This window comes from Choloepus didactylus, chromosome 13 (assembly GCF_015220235.1).
Source record: "Choloepus didactylus isolate mChoDid1 chromosome 13, mChoDid1.pri, whole genome shotgun sequence".
In the NCBI taxonomy this organism is placed as follows: Eukaryota; Metazoa; Chordata; class Mammalia; order Pilosa; family Megalonychidae; genus Choloepus; species Choloepus didactylus.
In genome coordinates this window covers 60,025,290-60,039,859 of record NC_051319.1, presented here as the reverse complement: position 1 = coordinate 60,039,859, position 14,570 = coordinate 60,025,290, and the positions used below count along the sequence as shown (strand labels likewise).

Genomic DNA, 14,570 nt, shown 5'->3' with positions numbered 1-14,570 from the left:
GTACGTATCAAAATGTTCATTTTAGAGATTCCCACTATACATTAGCATATTTAAAGGCTCTGAGATATCCTGCAGTAAAAAATATTCATTCATTATTATTTAATCCAGGCTTTCCCAAATTTGTGTGCACACAGAAGCCTTATGTACTTATGGACATCTTACAGTACAACGTATTTTCCAGGAAAAATATTAGATTCTCTAGTCTAAAATAATGGGGCCCTTGATTATCTTTGAGGAGCAAAGGGCAAGGAATAATCTGATAGCAAGATCTGGGAGGAATGATACAAATTATAAATCATCCACTCATGGATAATCAAAAGTCAACTGTGGAATTTTTTATAAGAAAAGGAATTTAACAATTTCAACTAAAGAAATTTGATTTATAATGTGTTACATAATTCACCAAGCTATAATTTCACATATATTATTTTCAAAAATATTTCTTTATAAAACATGATGAAAACTTTTTTTTCAAAGAAGCTTAAAATCAAATACTTCATACCTGTATGAATTTGAATTAGAATGCTCTTGGAGATGGAAATCTGAAGCTAAAACATCAACATCATCATCATCATCATCATCATCATCATCATCACTTTCCAGACTCTCTTCTGAATCATATTCTGCTCTACTTTGGGAAGGGGGTAGAAAAGGCTAAAACAAAAAAGTTACAGAATTTATCTTCCAAACATCTGATTTATTACATTCAATCATATAGTCTAATAGTTAGCAATTTATTTCCAGTTACTTCATTGTAAGAAATTAATTAGTATCTGCTGTTGCTTCTTTGCCTTTCTATACCTTTGACATCACTTTACACAATATCCTTATTTAATTATCCATTCAATATAAAATCTGATAAGTATCCAGTATGTGCCAAAAAGTATACCTGGGTTTAAGAATTTTTAAGACAGATATGGTCACTTCCCTCATAGAGTTCAGATTTTAGTGTGAAAGATGGGAAATACAGAAAACTAAGCACAAATTGTGTTAAGTACTATGAAGGAAAAAAAGACAAAGCTGAGATGAGAGCAATAAGAAGACAACTGGGATAAACTAGTCATGGAAAGTTTCTTTGAAAAGTGGCATTTAAATGAGACCCAAGGGCAAAAAAGAATATCACATGACAAGTGGGACGAAGAGCATTTTAGGCGGTGCAAACAATATTTAAAAGTCTCTAAGATGAGAAAGGACTTGGTGTAAAGAAAAAGAAAAGAATAGTGTGACTGAAGCCTACTAAACAAAAGGAAAAGTGTGAGGAGAATGGCTGAAGAGAATGGCTGGTCTTGCAGTCCATGGTAAAGAATGTGATGGTACACCACTAATGAGTTAATCAGAGGACATATATTGAGATTTATATTTTAAGAATATCATTATGCCCATTCTGTGTTAAAAGGAAGTCAAAGGCAAGGGTGGAAATGGAAAGATCAGTTACTAACGTGAGAGTTGGAGCCTGATTATGGGTGTTAGTGATGGAAACAGAGAGAAATAAAAGATTGAAGTTATATTTTGGAGATAGCATTGACAGTATTTGCTGATAGACTTGGAGAGCAAGGGAAGGTGAGGAAAAGAATGAATCCTGGGTTTTTGGCTTGAACAAATATGAGGAAGAAGATGTCATTTACTAAAAAGGGAACACTTTGGGTTGAGAGAAGAAATGTTTGGAAAAATAAATATAAAAAGTCTGAATCTTGAAAACGACTGATGGCCAGAGGCCAAGTAGAAGAGGAAGGACCAAGAAAGGAGACTCTATGAAGGAATATACAATGAGGTTAGGAAGAAAACTAGGAGAGATTGGAATCATAAGAACAAAAGACATAAAGCATTTCAAGAAGGAGAAAGTGGTCAAGCATACTGAATATTGCTAAGAGGTCAAATAAGATGAGAATAAAGGAATTTCAGTTATTTGACAACATAGAGGTCTCTGGATCCACAGTAAGAGCCATGCCAGTGGAGTAGCTGGGTCAGAAGTCACAGAATGGATTTAAGTGCAAAAGGGTCATAAGAGAATGTGTACATAATTTTGAAAAGTTGAATGGGAAGCAGAGAAATGGGATAGTCGCTGGAAAAAGTTTTTGTGTCAAACAAACCAGGGGTTTGGAATGGAAAGGAGTCAACACAGTTAAAGAACTGGAGACACAGAAGAGAGTAGAGAAGAAAAGCAAGGTTAGGATTTAGAGTAGAACTGAAGGAAATGGTTTTTGATAAGAAGGACTCTTCCTCCATTATAACAGGAGGGAAGAATAAAATGGGATCAAATGTAGATTGATTTATATCTTCATGATGGGAAGACAAAAAATATTATTGTATGATTCATTGTTTTTCTCAGTGAAAGATGAATGGATAATCAAAATGTGGTGTAAATACACAATGGGATACTATTCAGTTGTGATATATGTGACAACATGGATGAGCCTTGAAGACATCATGTTGCGTGAAATAAGCCAGACACAAAAGGGCAAATACTTTATGATCTCACTGGTATGAAATAATAAGAACAGGCAAATTCTTAGAGTCAGATATTAGAAAACAGGGTACCAGGGGCTCAGGGTAGGGAATAGAGAGTTAATGCTCAATAGGTACAGAATTTCTGTTTGAGGTTATAGAAAAGCTTTAGTAATGGAGGGTGATGATGATGGCATGATACTGTGAGTGTAACTAACAGCAATGAATTATATATTTGAATGTAGTTAAAAGGGGAAATTTTAGATTGTATGTTACTAGAATAAAAACTAAAAAATAAAACAAACAAACAAAGACACCCATAGGACTGTCCAACACAGAGAACTGTAATGTAAACTATGGACTACAGTTAATAGTATAATCATAAGAATATTGTTTCATCAACTGTAGCAAAGGCACCACACTAATACAAAGTGTTAATAATACGGAAAACTGTGTGTCTTTGTATCAGGGAGAGGGGTGCATGGGAACTCTGTTATTTTCCGCATGATTTTTTTCTGTAAACTCACAACTTCTCTAATTAAAAAAACAAAAACAAAAACAAAACAAAACAATAAAGATCTCAGTGACAAACACTAGGGAAGGCTAACATCTCAACTTGCCTGAAATTGTGATACTGGTTGAGGCAAGCAACAAAATGGCAGACAGCCAGAAATTTAACAAGGAGATCCAGAAACAAGATGGCCTTACTAGTCAAGAATTCTCTATCCAGCACATAATCTTTCAAAGATGAAGATGAAATAAAGACATTTCTAGATAAATAAGGTGTTTAATAAACATTTGTTGAATGAATGATTGACTCTGTAAAAGACAGTGAGGAATAAGGAGACACCATCTCCCTTCTTTGCCCTGAAACAAGTAGAATATGGGAAAAATAAAAGCCACTGATTATCAGGCCTGGGGAATTGGTATCATCAGAGTATAGTTAGATGTTAATCAATGCAATGAAGTAAGGAGAATATCCAGAAGGTGAAAATGTGAGGGATTTGTCTCACATTATTATATAGACAGGCAGTCCTTGTTTTGCACAGAAGTATAGGACCACAAAAAGACTATGTAAGCTGAAACTGTGCAAATCAATGTGAAAAATTACAACTTTTCTATGACCTTTAAAAATCTGTCAAACACTAAAAGTTATCTTACTGTTGGCTATAAATGTATAGGGAAATGAAAATATAATAAAACATTTATTTAGACACTATAATTTTAAACATTAGAAACATGGAGAATTACAATATTTTATTTCTTGTAAAAAAAAACTTATGAAGAGTAGTATGAATTTGTGCTTGCCTTCGAATCATATCATTTTCAATACTGAGCATCTTTTTGTGCCTTAGCAAATTGTCATATTCCCTTCTAAGTTTGTATCAGCTTCTAACATTTTATTCTTTGTACTTTCATTGTTATGAAATATCACTTGGAGCCTCTTTAATGTTACGTTTTTGGCCAATGTAACAATCTCTGGGACATCTTCATTCTTTTGTCACAACCACTTTTCTCATTTGTGTCTTCAATTTTGTCTTCACTAAGTTCCTCTGCCTGTATATCTAAAGACTCTCAAATGGCAACAACAACATTTCCCCAGTCAGCTACTTCTTCTACAACTCCATTTACTTTCTATAATTTCACTTCCAGTTTTATCACTTTTCATTTATTTGTTGGCCAATTCCCTCTTACGATTATTCAATTTTGTAAAATGTCACAATGGTGTATCACTGGAAGACAATTATATACTTTGTTGTCTCTGAATGAACTGAATAAAACATGCTTGATGACCAATCACTGACAGACTTTGAAACAAGTTACATGATTGGTAAATGATCATGATGTGCACTGTTATTGACAGTGATTTATGGACAGAAAAGCCATGAGGGGAGTTTGTACTTCATGCAATTCTTATAGTCAATATACTGTGGTAACCAAAACTTGTATATATCAGAGGACTGTGCAAAGAAAGAACTGTCTGTAGTACAGAAAAGGAATGAAAAAGTATAGATGATAAAATGACCAAAGTGCTTTGATTTCTGACAGATTCTTGATTCCTTAATTACTGTCAAGCATATTAGCATTAAGATATTAACCAAATTCTCTTTTTATCTTGTTAAGAACTTTGTTTTGTTTAAAATGCAGAAGTCATAGATTATCTAAGTACTGCCTGAAAGATTGGCTGGAAATATGGTCAAAATATTTTTGGGTCAAAATAGTTTTTTGAAATGTAGTCTGATAAAAATAAGAATTTTCTAAACCAGAAGGGGAAAATAATATTTGGAAGCACTGACAATTATACTTTATTTTAAACACTTTTATTCCGTTTGACTATATAAATATTGATCTGGATAGCACTTTTATTACCTTGGCTATGAAGTAGTCCCAAATACTTAGCTCAGGTGGGATGAACTTCTCCTTGACTGTCAGATACTCCTGGTTTACTGGTGGTGAGGGAGAGTTCAGTAGGGCAGATTCTCTGCAAGACATTTTTGATTGCCTAAAACTTTTACTCTGTTTTTCTCCTTCTTCCGTTAGTGAAGAAACTAACAACAAAAAATAAAGTATTATTAAAGTAAGTATTATTTTCATGGTATTTATTTCATCTGTCTCTATATAAAAAGTATAAGGTTAACTATAAACAGATACACTAAAATAAATGAAATAATTATGAAAGTATAGAGTAGATAAATAAATAGTAGGTAAGACAAAAATTACTTTATGTACTGATTTCTGCTTTTACCTCAATTTGTCCCGCACTCACTGAATGTTGCCTTATCTATCATATGTTTAGCATAATGGGATGTAAAATTTACCTGTAAATTAGTCCACACATTAGCTAGGAACATAATAGGAAATTTCCTAAATTCTTCTATTTCTTTTTTTTTAAGAATACCATGGATGTCAGTGATAACATAAAGGCAACAACTCACTCCTAAGATTCTTCAGTGACTACTTGGCCTGAGATCCATATATAAAACCACACTTTTTCATTAGAAAATAATTTAAAAATTCAGGAGCCATAACTACTTAATTAAACTGATTCAAACTTTTAGAAATAGCACAGAGATGGAATTTTCTATTCAGTGGAATTATAAAGGAGGAAGGAAAAATGTAATTTTTACTACTAAACACTTAACAGACAGGTCTTCAGTATACTCTTGGTATTTCACCTTAGAATAATAAGGGCACAAGTGTGCATGCACACACACACACACACACACACACACCAGGGTACACATATCTTTAAACAACACTAAGTCACAAGGTGCAAATCACTAATAGAGAATCAAAGGATCTCCAAAAAATAAACATGACCTAATAGACAGGCAAACAACTCCACATTAAGGCAAACCAGTATTTTTCAATGGTTACCTTCTAAAGGGATGTAAATATTTGTGCTGTAATACAATTTTGCTTTATTGCTTGAAGCTGCTTGGCTTACATAAACAGCATGCACATGCATATTATCTAGCTTAAAGGCAAGTTGAGTTTTACACAGTAACTTAGTTATATCAGAAAAAGGGAAATTAACAAATATTAATAAATAGTAAGAATAAACCATATTCTAAGAGATTGCTAAAAAGTAGTATCATTACTTAATCTTTCAAATGATTTTCAAAGGAACCACCAAATTAAATGCATAATTTTTTCTTTTTATTAGCACTTGATAATCAGTAATCAAGATTTCAATATACCTGTTGCATGTACTTACATTCTAAAACATGAACAGTGCATTTACCAAATTCTCATCAAATGAAATACTTTTAGAATATTTTACCTTTCAAAAAATTAATGCTAAATATTAAGGTAAATTTGTCATCTGACTTTTAACATTACTGTTTTGCTTTTCTTGGTTTCAGATTATTAGGAGGCATGTAACACAGAACCATAGGGCATCTCTGGAAAAATAAAACACTAACAATGCCAAAATAATAGATTTTGCCAAGACTCCAAGCAAAACATAAAAGGGTTTTTAAAAAGAGAAAACATTTTAAAATACAGTCCGTTAATCTAGATACATGACATTAAAATAAGACATTAACCATACTGGTAGGAAAATATTTAACATCCAATGATAGGAAATAAAAATCTACTTATTAACACTTTTGATAAACAAGGAAACAAAATTTGGCAAGTAGGTGCACAGTATACAGAAGAATGGCTTATTATTTGAAAAGCTATAAATTAAAGGACTTGAGTTATGCCTCCCAGCAAATAAGAAATGATCTGTGGCTTGTCATTAAGGTAGTTGCTCCCTCCTTTTCCTTTAAATTGCAGCTAGATTTCAGACAATTTTATGCTTAAATTGGGTTTGCCTAGATTGGTCATGAAACTTAGGGGCACCAAAAGAAAATATATAGCTGCTGGGTGTTCAATTGGCTGTTTTTGAAAATACTAATGTTCAAGTACCAAGAACTTCTGCCACTTCCTGGGTTAAAATCTACTCTCTTTCTCCATTAGGGAAAAAATAGCTACTTTACCAGTAATAGAAGAAAAAAATAGTATTAGGGATAAATGAAGATGAAACTTGGGTATAGAGCTTATGAATTATAAGAGGCATAGAGAGGTTAGTATTAGCTAAGGAAACTAAGGCATTCATGTGAAAAAACTGAGACAGAATCAATTCTGAAAAATAAATTTTAAAAATAAGTTTCTTAACTCCTTTGTATTCATAAACAGTACTTTTTAAATAGTGGGCTTCCATGTCAAGACAGTGGACTGAGCATATAACTATACCTTCCTTCCCTTCTAAGAATTCCTTCCTTTAACAGCAGTACATTCTGCACTGTGGTTTTCTTAGAATTAAGGAAGCAACTCCCCAAAGCGCTCAAAATGGAAATGGAGAAACAGTTAAGAGTCTACATCTGAAGAATGGGGATGGGAGGTACAGAAGGCGTAAGAAAGACAATGTTTCTTTTCACCATAATTCCTTCTGTACTACTAGATTTGTTTCCCCACATGTATATTTTGATTAAAATTACAACATAAGGAAGGCAACTAAATTGAAGACAAGGAAGGCAACTAAACTGACATTTATATTTCAGTTTATCATTTTAAATCAGACACAGTCAAATTATTATTCTGAATCTAGATTTGAATGTCATTTCTTTAAAAATTGACCTTAAAGTAATCAGCAAAAACATCTCATTCTCTGCTTCTCAATCTAAGGCACCTCCTAACCCATGGGGGCTATTAGTGAGTATGCCAGAGGATACGTAAACTATCAAGAGGCACACTGTCCTAGATCTTCAAATATAGCTCCAAAATTTAGTGGGGGAGAGGAAGGTAAATAATTTAACTGATGATTAAAAAACTTTGAAGTTTAGAGAAACACAAATATGAAGATACAAATCATATAAATTTAAGATAAAATAGATTTCAAATCTATTTCTTGCTTTCAGCAAGCCAAATCAGGCTAAGTCCCCCGCAGTCTTCTAAAAGATATACAGAAACTCCTCTGTCATCGGGGTACTTCAGGAAAAAATACGAGAAGTACAAATGTAAGTAAACACAAATTAAGTATGAAAGAAGTCTGCAACGTTACCCGTAAAATATAATTTTAACAAGTAAACTAAGATTACAAAAAGGAAAAAACCAAAACAGGATATTAAAGAAACAGTGAATTTAAGGTATTTCTTAATTCTCAAAGAAAAAGATTAATGACAAAAATATCTGACAGGGGATACTATCCAGATTGTAGAAAGACTGACCCTTGGTATCTTCCTATGATTGCTACCAAGCGCAGTATCTGGGACCTGCTTCATAAATATCTGTAAAGTAAACTGATGAATATTTTAACAGAAAGTAATGATTTGTCTCCAAACCACACAGCAAGGTAGTCTTCAAGGTAACTGGTGTGCAAAATGATTCACTGGAAGACAGGAGGAAAATATTAAAACTTCCATTTAGATTTATTTTTTAATAATTCGGAGGTGAAAGAAAGGAGGTGGGGGGAGAAAGGGAAAAGGAGGAGGGAAGAAGGAAGACAAGACAGGGAGAGTAGGGGGGAGAGAAGAGAGAAAAAAAAGGAGAGAGAGGTGGAAGAGAAAAGGGGAAGGAGGTAGGAGGGAGGGAGGGAGGAGAAAGAATGGGGAAAGGAGATGGGGGAGGGAGAAAGCAGAAGAGGGAAAAGTGTAGGGATAAAGAAAAGGGGTAAGGAAAAGGGGAAGTATTAGTAAGGGGAAGAAGAAAATAAGCTTTATGAATGTTTAATATCTGGATCAACAGAAAAACAGGTATTTATAAGGAAATATATATTGGGTTTTGTTCAAGCATGTTTCAAAGAAAGGCAAAAGGAATCAAAAATTTGGAGATTGCTGCCCTAGTGAACTAGGCCACATTATGGCTCTCTCTATAAAATTTCAGCTCAGATTCAACATACTTATTAAAAATCAGAATGGAGAAAACTTTCAAGCTATTTTGCTGCAGTACTTAGTAGTGGCAGAAATATTAGAAAATGGGTTTAGAGAGAGAGCACAAACTTGGTCTCAGTAAGGTATTTAAAGTAAGGTACTTAAAAATTGAAAGAGGGAGTCTAAGCCAGAGAACTGAAGTTGTCTCATTTCTTATGAGGTTAGTTCCTACCTCTGTCATCAGGCTTCAGCAGTGAAATAAAAGGATATTAGATGAAAATATTTAGCTGTAAAAATTTATGTTTATACATGTGTATTCTTGGAGTGTTTCTTTTATCTTCTTCCCCCTTCTCTTTTTCCTTTCCACTCTTCTCTTCCATCCCTTTATTATATAAGAATTTGCTTGCCTTATTACTTTATGAATGTATGAATAAAATGCTTTTAAACATTAAATTAAAATTCTATGGCCTTTGTTCTTTTATATTTTTATTTTTTATTCTTATTCTGATTCTTTCTGGTATAAGGAAAATGTTCAAAAATAGATTGGGATAATGAATGCACAACTATATGATGGTACTGTGAACAGGTAATTGTACACCATGGATGACTGTATGGTATGTGACTATATCTCAACAAAACTGAATTTAAAAAAACAAACAAACAAACAAACAAAAAAACCTTAAGGAGATAAAGAGAATGGGATTTCTTACCCATGGATCACCATGGCCCCCTAGATAAAAATCATGTAACATGGCAGGGAGGAGGGCATTTCACTATTTGGACTCTACTCACTTACTAAACCTTATCTCTCCATTCTCTCCCTTAACATATTAAAATTCTATGTGCTGTCTCTAAAGTTTCCATCTGCTTCTTGTGTCATCTTCCATCCTAACCAATTAATCCCTATTTGCTTTCAAAATTCAGCTCGGATGAAAATTCCTCCAGGAAGCCTTCTCTGAATCTCCCCCAAACCTTACACTCAGTCAATTCTCTCCACCCCCCCCACAGCATTCTATACATATGTCTAATTACAAAAAAATTTTCTCATTGTAATTTGGTCCTGTTTGTGGTTTCCTTGCATTACTATAAGTTCCTTAAAGAAAAGCCTGGGACTTGGAAACAGAGCAGATGCTCTGTCTTTGTTGATGAAAGAATAAATACTAAATACAATAGCTTAAAAAAAAAAATTCTATGGCCCCTCACCCAAAAGTCTCTTCAAGGACTCTAACAAAAACGTATTCCTTTTTCCAGGGAATTTCGTTATTTTGAGGTTTAACATGTTTAAAAGTTTTTTATCGGTTTTCAAAATTATTTTGGTAGCTTAAGTATAAGAGGTATAAAGGATGTTTTGTATTAAAAGGAAAAGGAAAGTAGTTTTGTCCTAAATGACTGGTTGTTTCAGAATGAAAAGGAGAAAATGTAGGATTAAAACCTGGATGGATATAGAAAGTTGCAGAAAGTTTGCAGAAAGGGAAACTTATTTCTCTGGACAAAATTAGGAACGATAAAAACAAACAAACAAACAAACAAAAAACTAGATATAGAATAAAGCAGACTGCCTTGTAGTTTTATCCTTTAGCTATTTTAGCCTCAGGTGTACCTGTGCTTTAATTAATATTCAATGTTGTGTACTCAGTAACGCACAAAATGTAACACAGGCTCTTGATCACATACCAGATCATATACAAAATACTCAACATGTATCTGATGGAAAAAAAAAGTTTTTTTTATAATAAATCACCAGTTAAAAGTGTAAGACATATATAAATATATTTTAAATGGCTGATTTTGTTTTATACTTAAAATATGCTCAAATCCTGCATCCTTCTGGTCAAGAAATTGGACATATTTTGCAAAACAAATGATAACAACGTGATAATCACTGAATATGAATACAGAATTTTAATTATTCAAGTTTCATGGGAAAAACAATCTAGATTTTTAATAGACATTTAACGTAAGTAATAAAATTCCCTAAGTATACTAAGTATACTTTAAATGTCTAAAACATCATTAGCATTCTTATAGTAATAAAACATGACATGTTTACCACAAATAAAATACTCATTTTTTATTTCTCCCCTCAAATTAATAAAAAATTAATACTATAAATTTATCCAGATAAAAGATGATAGAAAATTTACAGATCTGGTAATTGCAGATATTATCACAAAATAAAATAAAAACTCTTAAAATAAAAATATTTTGGTAGCTTTAAAATACGCAATAAAAAAGCAAAAGTATGGATTTCTAACTGTTAGCAGAAAAAAGTAATTTTTGAAAACTGCTACAGATTAACTGATTCTCTACTTTTAAAACTTAGCTATAATGGCAAAATAATTCAGAACTCCACAAATACATGCCTGCACTTCAGTTTTAGTTAATTTAGAAAAACCAAATTCTTTAGGAACATGATATGGATGGAATTCACAAAGAAATAAAAAATCTTCTGATTAAAAATTAAATTATTGATTTATGTACATTAACTTTTTTGGTAAGAATTCTTACCAGAGTCTAATGAAAATCAGCTATCATTTTCTTAATTTACCAAGCTTAAGTTACAAGTGAATATTGTTTCCTTAAAAGAATTGGTATGTTAAATAAAAATAGACATGCAAACAGAAAAATAATTTAGCTCATGAGACCATTATTGCAAAGAAATTAAAATCAGATTTATGCCAGAACAAGGAAAACAAAGGAATAGTTTTAAATTCCTCCCATAAGATTAAGTTTATAAAAACACTTTTTAGAAAACAGATTAAGGGGTTCTAAATACTTATTTCATCCTCAATATACAATAATTTGCCTACTTTCAGGAATATGAAATACTCCAGACTGGTCAGTTTTCAGGTGGCCAAATTTAAATAGTAAAAGCAAAAAAATACATGTTTTAATTTTGACTGTATTCAGATTAACTTTCCTAGAACAGGTTATTTTACTCCCTTGGTCAGCAACATATATTGCATATAATTTAATGCAATTAAATTGGGATATCATGATTATGTTTAGCGGTAATCCAAAGTGTTCTAAGGCAATTCTGATACATACAAGGGCTGCCTACCCACAAGGTAAGATTTATCAGGCTGCTTTGGAGTCTTCAAAAACTGAGACTCCAGAGCTTTGCCTTATATTGAAAGCCATCTCTTCTTGGTTGAGAGTCCAGAGTCCCTATTCTTGGTTAATTTTTGTTCTCAGATTTTCTCTCTCCAATTGTTAGTGGATCTGCTTCACAGGATTGTTGCTTCTAATTACCACTACTGCCTTCACTATCTCCTGCTTTTATTTCTTTTCTTTTCTTTTTCTATTACTTAATCTTTCTTTTTCCAGAATGTCTTTGGCTTCATCTTTCAGTGAGTATATTCCTTTCTTCTATTAAGCAAACTGGTGAATCATATCCTTCATGTTTTTCCTAAGTGCTCCTTCAGTTACTTCCATGATTGTTCCTTTTCAGAATACGTTTCTGGTCTCTCAAAGACAGAAGAGCACCACGTCACCCGGATATGACTACAACTAACACCAAAACTAAGTGAACAACATTTTATTTAGCTACAGTGCCCCAGTCCGAGAGGATAAAAATATAGAGGCAGGAATTTTTTGATAACTTTGATTATTCGGGATTCATAGGTTATTGTCAGTAAGTGGTGGATACATTATGATGGTGCTTGAAATATAATTTAGGTAATGGTATTTGTTCCTAGAAATAAATACTAAATTTGAATGGTCAAAAGAGGAACAACCTGGACCAAATGCTTTGAGTAAGGCTCTTTACAAATCTGTGCTCAGCAGAAATGAGTGGAACTGAGACCTGCTGCCTGGTTAGCAAGAACGTATTTTTCATTTTTTTACAGGTATATTTTTTACAGGACTTTCCTCCATGAGAATTTACCCCATTTTTAACATTTAACATGCAAGATCAAAGCCTGAACAAATGATTTTCTCTTAGAATATATTACAAACAGGGCCAAAATTCATCTACCTATTATTTACTTAATACTCAACCCAGTAGTTAAAAATCTTATTCCCTTTAGACACTGAAAGATTTTCCTTAAATAAATTCAGATGTCTCAAGTTGAAAATATAGTCCAACTGTGTTTTAAAACATAAACTTCTATGTGAGACAAAGGGAAGAAATGTTTATTTGGTGCACGAGTATATTTTCTGTATCACACTAAATAATTTAACTTGTATGGTCAGTTTATTCAAACACCATAATTACATGGAACTATGAATAGGAAGTGAGATCTGGTAGGTTTGTACACGTTAGTGTGAAATCCCGATAATCCCAAGTAATTTGGGCAGAGAATAAAAATCTATTTGCAGAGCCCCCCTGAGGAAGTGGGGGAAAATGCAGAAATATTAAACTTCCCCACCTGGCGAACTACTGATATTCTCATAATTATTGAGGACTACCAATTCATTAGGCTGAGCCCTTGATCTTAGGGCTTGCCCTTATAAAGCTTGTTACTGAGGAGAGGCTAAGCCTACTTATAAATTGTGCCTAGGAGTCTCCCCAGAGAACCTCTTCTGTTGCTCAGATGTGGCCCCTCTCTCTCTCTTAGCTCACTCGGCAGATAAACTCACTGCCCTCCCTGTCACGTGGGACGTGACTCCCAGGATGTAAATATCCCTGGCAATGCGGGACATGACTCCTGGGGATGAGCCTGGACCGGGCATCATGGGATTGAGAAAGTCTTCTTGACCAAAACAGGGAAGTGAAATTAAACAAAATAAAGTTTCAGTGGCTAAGAGATTTCAAATGGAGTCGAGAGGCCATTCTGGAAGGTATTCTTATGTGTTATATAGATATCCCTTTTTAGTTTTTAATATATTGGAATAGCTACAAGGAAATACCTGAAACTGTCAAACTGCAACCCAGTAGCCTTGATTCTTGAAGATGTCTGTATAACTACGTAGCCTACATGGTGTGACGGTGTGGTTGTGAAAATCTTGTGGCTCATACTGCCTTTATCCAGTGTATGGACAGATGAGTAGAAAAATGGGGTCAAAAATTAAATGAAAAATAAGGGGGTTGTGTGGGCTGTTTTAGGTGTTCTTTTTTACTTTTATTTTTATTCCTGTTTTCATTTTTTTGAAGTAATGAAAATATTCAAAAATTGATTGTGGTGATGAATGCACAACTATGGTATCATGAGCAACCTACTGTACACTGTGGATGATTGTATGGTATGTGAATATATTTCAATAAAACTGAATTTAGAAAATGCAAAAAGAAAAAATAGTCCAAGGTAAGTTTCACTTGAAGGTAGTCGTTTCCTTTTTTTAAAAAAATCAATATCCAAATAATAATAATAATAACCATAGGAAATTACTCGTTAAAACAGAAAAGGGATGTTATGATAATTAAAATATTAAAACACTAGAAAAAGTAAATTTGCATTTGAAATTTGAAGTTTATAAGGAGGAAAGGTAGACGGAAATAGGCTTAATTTAGGGCAAAGGAAAAGGACCAGAGAGATAAAATAGCAATTAGAGAAGTTGCACAAAGTGTGGAATACCAAGCAGGACGATGCTATGTTTCAGGAGAAGCCATATTAGTCTTGTACATTTTCAACAGCTTAAAGTCAAAACTGAATTCAGTCACTTCAGTCAAAACTGAATTAGCCCCAGGCTTTGTTCAAGGAAGCTAGAGACCATGGAAGAGATGATTATAAATTATCCTTTCTGATGTCACTTGTCCTCAAAGTATTACATTTCATGGTTATGTCAGATCCTTATAATGAGGCATAATGTAAGGTGCACGCCCTA

The 14,570-nt window shown here is 33.1% G+C and overlaps 1 protein-coding gene across 8 annotated transcripts in view; it reads right to left on the bottom strand.

Moving 5' to 3' along the window:
* Window positions 1-14,570, bottom strand: part of DMXL1 (Dmx like 1) — a 211,726-nt gene that overhangs the window by 87,680 nt on the left and 109,476 nt on the right. For all 8 annotated transcript variants that reach the window (XR_005211487.1, XM_037802218.1, XM_037802220.1 and 5 more), the window contains 2 exons: window positions 4,816-4,994; window positions 503-654 (listed from right to left, as the gene is read on the bottom strand). Coding sequence is in view for 7 of the 8 variants with exons in the window: in XM_037802218.1 (XP_037658146.1) it covers window positions 503-654; window positions 4,816-4,994 (331 nt within the window). In the remaining variant the exon portion in view is untranslated. The remainder of the gene's footprint in view (window positions 1-502; window positions 655-4,815; window positions 4,995-14,570) is intronic.